A 7,447-nucleotide genomic window follows, 5' to 3' on the forward strand; every position below is an offset into this window, starting at 1 on the left:
CAGTTGGATGGAGATGGAAAAAAATTGGAAAAACGGAAAGAGGAAAAGACTTGGGTAAACTAACATAACGCTCTTAGAATATCAGGTAGAACGGTGAACGGAACGGAGAACGGAGAGGAAAGAACTGGTATCATTGAGGCGTAGAAAATAGAAAAGAGGAAAAGTTTTGACCGTTCAAAACAAAAAGGAGGGAAAAAGAACTCAAAAGGGAAATAATATACATTCAGTTCGAAAACAAGGACATAGTCATTTCACCGCCCCGACCAAAAAAGGGGGGGGAAAGGGGGGAGATCATAGTCGATGCAATTCGTGATATGAACAATGATAAGAGAAAAACCGCAAGAGACACGTTTCCCATCAAGCGTCTATCCCATCCTATCCTCTCCTCTCCTCTCCTCTCCTCCACCGCCCATGAACCTCGGTTTCGGGTGTGGCGCACCACTGCTTTGAAATACACAACATCGAACGACAAAGGAACGGGGGAGAGCTGTTTCAAGAATCGAAAGCCCCACCGAGGCCGCAAACGGATTCGTCAGGAAAAGCCTTCATTGCCGTGGGGATGCTGGCCGTTTGAGCAGCCAGGTGCGAAAAAGGAAAAGGGAAAAAGGGAAAAAGATGGGATCGGGAATGGGGTTGAAGAAAGGGAAGGGAAGCGAAGCGATGCGATGCGGTTCAACCGGCCGGAGGAGACAGCATCACGCCGTCACACGGCGAGCACTAGTATTTGAGAATGATGTACCTGCACGAGGAAAGGGGAGCGGGTTAGCGGTGGTGTTGTCGCATATATTCATGGATAAATGGATATATATATTTATACGGATATATCGGAGAGAACGAGCCAAGAGCCAAGAAACTTACAGCGCATGGATGATGCCGGGGATGTAGCCCAGGATGGTCAGACAGATGTTGATGAGCAGATCTGCGCCACAGCCGCGTTCAAGGAAGACGCCCAATGGAGGCAGGATGATGGCGAGGATGATTTTGCAGATGTCGCTGTATACGGGTTGGACGGTGTATGTTAGCAGACAAGTAGATATTCCAATTAATTAAATTTATTAAATTTATTGATATTTTTCTTTCTTTTTTTTTTTTTTTTTTTTTTTTCATAGCTGTGGGACAGACAGAACCAGAAGCGAGCGGGGAGGAGGAGGAAACACTCACGATGCAGTGAACGGCATGGTGGCGGGGCTGCTGGCAGACAGACAAGGATGCAGCGGTGTGCGACGACGGCGATGAGTGGGATTTGTACTATTTTTCTGTTTCAACCTTCGCCTGCTGTGTTTCGCTGGGTCGTGGAGAGGGGAAAAATAGAACTTGAGAAGCGTGGCGGAAGAAAAGAGGAAAACAGGGCGACGGGAGGAGGCAAAGTCCGCTATTTAAAGGAAACCGGGAAAGACAGCGCAGGAAGAAGGCAGCGGGATAGCCGAACAAGCCCTGGGGCCCAGCAATGACAAGGAGAACAAGGAATTTCTTTTTCTTCCAAGTCGACCTTGCGAAAAATTGCGCTTGGTGACAAACACCGTCGTCATCCTCTGCTAGTTGGCGCAGCCCTGCAGAGCCTTGATTCTGGCCGCAGATTTCAGACTACGGAGTCTTCATTCATTCATTCCACGGCGTGATTGGAGTTACTGGTATTCTACGGAGTACACTGTCTCTCTTGTAGCGCATACACATGCAATGGTATATACCAATCCCCCTGAGAACCTGATCATCCGACGCGGAGGCGAGGATGATGGTGGTGATTGCCCCAGCCAACGTCAGCGGTTGCTGCCGTGCGACGTTGCGTCGAGTCATCCGGCGACGGTGAAGGCGGATGCAGAACAGAGCAGAGCAGAGCAGAGCAGAGCAGAGCAGAACTCGCTGACGAGAAAGGCTGAGGATCAATCGAGACTGTTGCCTGGCCTAGGCTTCTCTTCCGCTTCTGGCGTGTTTCGAATTCGAAGGAATAAAACCATGAATGGGTTCAACGTTTATACGTAGAGAAAGGCTGTAGTTACAGTTACCAAGTTACTATACAGCCGCCCACGATGTAGTTCCTCCCCAACCTCGCAAGTCGCCATACCTCGCAGTGATAGCTAATGAGTTGCACCTTGGTGTCTGATGAAACCATCTATCGCCCACAAAACAGCTCATCCAAGGTGTGTTGGTGTTGTTTGTGTCCCAGGAGAATTGCGCGCGATGTAGCTCGATTTGGGTTGATACCTTGTCCTTCATTACTAGTTTAACTATCTACAACCACCGCCATTGAACCCCCACTGGAATTCAATCTACAACTTATCGGTATCATCGATACTTTATAGCACGGTCCAACAGGGCCACAAGTTCTACTTAACTACGGAGTACGGAGTAGTAACGATGACAAGATCTGAATATCCAAGACCGCCACGGCTTGGCACGAACGCTAACTAACCCCAGGCATTGTCAAATCCAGCTACAGAACCAACTCCCTTGGGTGCCACCGCCCACAACTTGTCTTGCATTCCACACAATCCAGCTGCAAGAATCAGAGAACCCCTCCCACGCGTCTCCCCCTTTTACATGTCCACGCTCCTCCCACAATGCCTCTCTGGCCGAGCTGTGACTCCCCAGCGCTTGGGTGGCGGTAGCTTGCTGCTCTATAAGGGTACTGCCGTGGCAGTTTCGCAATTGGGCTTCTGCGTACGGGGCGACAGCTACAGCTGCCGCTGCAGGAGCAGGAGCAGGAGCAGGAGCAGGAGCAGGAGCAGCGGGAGCAGTGGGGTGCTAGGGATGTGGACACGGCTAATACCGAGGGCGAGTGATCAAGCTCATATTCGTGGTCGTCGTTCTGGCTATGGATATGGATATGCGCTTCAGAAAAGGCGGGGTTTGTGTTCTGAGGCGCGGATGACTACGGGGGTGGATGCTAGGAGTGCTTCTTTGTTTATACGGGATCCGGCGCGGGTGGTCAGTCTATTTATTTCATTTTTAAATTTTACTCTATTAATCTCTTTTAACTCTGGTGCGAATATAGCTGCCATCGGATATCATATCGAAATTACCAACCCCCCCGTGCAATGGCAACATTTCCCGCACGATCCCCGTCTTGGCCGTGACGCCCGCGCTCGCTTCTTGGATAGTTCAACCCCACTCGTTTCTATGTGAGTCGATTACGCACATTTTCCAGAATACGCCGCACACGACCTCCAGTGGGGAGGAGGTCAGCTTCGTCTATTCCGTGGCAGCGGTTGTGGATAAACTGCCCCTTCCCAGCACAACATCACTTCCACCGGAAAGGGAAGGAGGCCGGGATGAACTAGCTGGGTGCGAAGGGGTATCTCTCTTCCTCGCGAACAGCGATGCTCTGGCCGCTAAGGTGGCCCACTCGCTACAAAGACGAGACATGTCTACTCCTGAAACGGAGCCTACGCTATCCTACCTGTATCGCCAACTACCTGCGAAACATGCTTCCACGGCTGTAGCCACCTTCGCCGAAGTTGGTGTTCGACTGGCCAACACCCTCTTCCTCAATGGCAAACCACGCACCATGCTTGCTTCGCGCTGGCGCTGCAGGTCGCATCCCTCCCCAAACCCTACCTCAACTACCCTAACGCTAGACAAGGAATACGATCTCCTTAACTGCCGGATCGAACGTGCAACGGAACCTCACACTGTCACTGCACGCTTGCCCCTCTACCCAGTTACGAGGCCGCGGGAGATAGTCACGAGCATGGGGAATATTATCAGCCAGCTCCGCCGCAACAAGGACGACAGATCCAGCTCGACGACGATCCACGCGTCGGCCGAGCTGGAGGAAGCGCTGCCAGCCTACCTCAAAGCAAACAACTTGCAGAACCAGCGAGTGGCCGTCTGGGCTTCAGTGCGGCCGGCTGCATCGCGGGCCGAACTTTTCGTTGCTTCAGGCACGTCTGTGTCTGCAAATGGATATGCCAATCCCAACAGCAGCACCTGTGGGGCCAGTGCTGGATCTACTGTCGATCCGCTCGCCGCCATCAACGGGGGCACCAGACTCCACCGTGTCTTGAGCGGCGGAGGCGGGTGGGGTAAGAAGCAAGGGCTTCTATCTCTGGACCCTGAATACAGCTATCAGACCGGCGGAGACGCGGCCGCTGCGGGCTTTGGGCGCGGTCGTCCCGTCCCCGAACTCTTCTTCGAAGAGATGGCTTCGGGCTCTTGTCCAGCGGCAAAGGAGGGCGGCGCGGATGCGGGAGGTGAGCTGATGGCGTGCGCGTCCGATGAGGCTGGTCTGGGGTCTGTACGGTTTAAGGATGGGCGCCTCACGACTGATCTGTCGGAGATCGCGAAGGAGGGGGATGTGGTGCAGTTTCTGGTTGCCTCGTTGGATAGCCTGCGGGCGTCGCCGGCGACGGTGGCAGGGAGGGAGGAGCCCGATGCTTTTGATACTGGCCGTCGGGAGGAACGAACATCGCAAGTTTTGTTTGGGGTCATTCCTTCTTCTGATGCGAGTTGGCCGGAGGTCAGGGGGGAGGGAACACCTGATCCTGGTAAGGGCTTTGGCTCGGTTTTTCCAGGCCACGGCGACGGTGTAGTCCTGGTGGTGCCAAGCCATTTTGGAGCACTGTCAGAGAAGGCCCTAACCTATTCTGTATTTGATGCGGTAGTTTCTGACGGGGTACGCCACTGCCCTGGGCCACTGGTGCAGGGGACTAAAATCGATGTTCCCGGCTCGAAAATCATCGTTGGGTGTGTGGATGAACAAGTCGCAGGGTAGAGTTGCGCATGGTCAGGTCGACTTTTTGTGTGCGATATCATAGAATATACCGCCCAAGTGCATTTCCACGTATAATCTCTAGTTTCACAGTATGACTACCCGCCTGTATAAGCTATCCATCGTATTCAATCCTTATACACAGCCAGCCCGCGAATACAGCACTCTACGGAGAGTATCATGTGACTGTATACCACGTGATATTGCGCTAATCCCTTCCCGGCAACCCCGGCCAGCCAAACGAACATTGAAGCATCACAGCTCCAAACGTCAACCCAAACCTCCTACAAGCCCACGAAGAAACTCATCACCCCAAGCTCTGCTGCGAGACTACCATTGCTATCCGGATCCCGTCATATATACCTATACCCGGGAGAACTCATTCCGCCAAACTCACAGTCACTCTCCCAAAATGTCTTCAGATCTTTGGTAAGCTGTCGTGTTATCACGGTCCACTTCATCGATGCATACTGCACACCTAAGGGTGTTGGGTTTGAGATGCCTCAGCAATTAAGGTATCCTGCTTACCGTAGGCCATCATGCTAATCCTATCCATTTCCACTTCTAGTCCCGTTTACGCGGTATGTCAACTATCTGTCCTCTATATCTTCACACCATGTATCTTGCAGGACGCAGCGGGAAACCAGCGAAATTCGCTGTTTTTGTTGAGACATCCTCAGCTCCCCATTGCTGCCATGAGCCCCTCAAATATATCACCGCAAGATGCTAATTGTAGACCCGAAATCAAACCCGTATAGCCGTTTTTCGGTGTTTTAGGCTGCGCTTGCGCCATCGTCTTCACATGCCTTGGTGCTGCCTATGGAACTGCCAAATCCGGTGTTGGTGTCTGCGCGACCTCCGTCCTGCGACCTGACCTGATGGTCAAAAGTAAGGTTTTCTATATCTTTGCGTGGAAAATTAATTCGTTGTTCTCTTCCCGAAGGAAGAATTTGCAGGAGCTATCTGCCAATATCAGGTGTTGAAGATATAACGGCAGATTCTACCCCCCGGCGACACGATGTGCACTGCGTTCACATGCTTTATATATATATATATGCAAAATGTTTAAGTGGCTAACTCATGCTTGTCCTGCGGCTACAAACAGACATCGTTCCCATTGTCATGGCTGGTATCATTGCTATTTACGGATTGGTCGTGGCAGTGCTTATTGCCAATGATCTAAAACCCCATATCTCGCTTTTTACTGGATTCATTCAACTGGGCGCTGGATTGTCCGTTGGGCTGTCCGGTTTGGCTGCTGGGTATGTTTCCCCAATCTGAATCAAGATAACCCTCTTGAAACCAAAGCTAGAAGCAGAAGTTGCAACTAATGATGTTTTGGTATAGTTTTGCGATTGGAATTGTTGGAGATGCGGGTATCAGAGGAACAGCTCAACAAAGCCGACTTTTCGTCGCGATGATCTTGATTCTCATTTTCGCTGAAGTGTTGGGTTTGTCATTTCTTCCTTGCTTGCTTCGTCCAACAGCCCCCCACCCTTGTCAATCTCTATTCATTGACCCTCCACACAACGCCATTTTCAAAAACCTCCTGTTCGTGGTCCTAACAATATGTGATTTAATACAGGTCTGTACGGCCTTATCGTGGCTCTCCTGATGAACTCACACTCCAAGCTTGATGCCGGGTGTTAAACGTTTGAACATTCCCATCCCCTCCGAACGGTGTAAAATTACTCCTGGGGAATTGGACCTCTTTACCAAACCCAACCAGCGTTAGATTAAGCCCAGATCAACCCGGGATTATCGTATCTGATCGGAAACATCATGACCTCCAAAATTTGGATAAAGATATTTATTTCGAACCACATTCAATCTTGACAAATCAATCACCTTCAAAGGAGGAAATACAAAATAAAGTACAATAAAAACACGCTAATTGTATCTACTCTACCCATCCTCTTTCAATCTTTGCATCACCACATGTTTACGTCGGCTGTTCTCTCTCCCTGGTACATTTCTTCCAGTTTTCTGCTCCCTACTTTTATGATCCTTTCATTCTTTTCATTTGCTTTTTGTATTTCTCCTGTTCCCCTGAATCTGCGGATGCTAGCTTAGTTTGTTTGCCTCAAATTTATGGAATATATATCTATCGTTGATCTGGATGGCTAGTCGGGTTTGTGACAGGGGGCTCGGAATGTGAAAACTGAAACGTGTAATTATATATATCTTACATATCTTCTTGCTTCTTTCTTTCATTCATTCATTCTTTCTTCTCTTCTTTGTCAGATGAATACATGGGAGAGGGGAGAGAAGAGCGTCGATTAAGGAGAATGGGAAGGGATGAATCATCGGATGCCTTAGTTTTATATTTTTGAGGTACGGGTATAAGTATCCCCTTTTTTTAATTCCTATTTTTATTTTTACTTTCTTTTCATTCTTTCTTTCCTTCTTTCCTTCCTCCTTTCCTTTTCCCTCGACTATTTCACGGCACCTTTTTGTATTCCAAGGTGAGGGATGCCAGTTGCGGGATATGGGGGGTTATGTTGTACTGTACATTGTATCCTTTCTGGTTCCCTCCCTTTCTTTCCCTTAAATCTTTTTTGGTAGCACCTGAGTGAATAGAGTTTTGTTTTGTTTTGTTCTGTTTTGTTCTGTTTTGTTTTCGCGATTTCTGTGGCCTCTGTGGAAGGAAACCTGCAATTGATCAGGCAGAATGACGGGGTGGTGTAGTTTCGTGAATAAGGCATATTCGCATAACCGAGAGAATGTGTCTACATCGAC

The 7,447-nt window shown here is 49.8% G+C and overlaps 3 protein-coding genes across 3 annotated transcripts; 2 read left to right on the forward strand and 1 right to left on the reverse strand.

Moving 5' to 3' along the window:
- Window positions 1-717: 717 nt before the first annotated feature.
- On the reverse strand, window positions 718-1,178 carry HCAG_04990 (conserved hypothetical protein; the record flags this gene model as incomplete). Its single annotated transcript, XM_001539473.1, has 3 exons — window positions 718-739; window positions 859-993; window positions 1,162-1,178. 3 exons carry the CDS (start codon window positions 1,176-1,178, stop codon window positions 718-720), a joined length of 174 nt encoding a protein of 57 aa, XP_001539523.1.
- A 1,570-nt stretch (window positions 1,179-2,748) lies between these two features.
- On the forward strand, window positions 2,749-4,711 carry HCAG_04991 (predicted protein; the record flags this gene model as incomplete). The annotated part of the gene is made up of 2 exons (XM_001539474.1): window positions 2,749-2,925; window positions 2,993-4,711. 2 exons carry the CDS (start codon window positions 2,749-2,751, stop codon window positions 4,709-4,711), a joined length of 1,896 nt encoding a protein of 631 aa, XP_001539524.1.
- Window positions 4,712-5,120: 409 nt separating this feature from the next.
- Window positions 5,121-6,358, forward strand: HCAG_04992 (vacuolar membrane ATPase C; the record flags this gene model as incomplete). The annotated part of the gene is made up of 6 exons (XM_001539475.1): window positions 5,121-5,137; window positions 5,277-5,289; window positions 5,467-5,596; window positions 5,814-5,970; window positions 6,056-6,159; window positions 6,294-6,358. 6 exons carry the CDS (start codon window positions 5,121-5,123, stop codon window positions 6,356-6,358), a joined length of 486 nt encoding a protein of 161 aa, XP_001539525.1.
- Between the last annotated feature and the right edge of the window lie 1,089 nt (window positions 6,359-7,447).

The sequence above is a fragment of the Histoplasma capsulatum genome, genomic scaffold (genome assembly GCF_000149585.1).
Source record: "Histoplasma capsulatum NAm1 scaffold_5 genomic scaffold, whole genome shotgun sequence".
NCBI lineage: Eukaryota > Fungi > Ascomycota > Eurotiomycetes > Onygenales > Ajellomycetaceae > Histoplasma > Histoplasma mississippiense.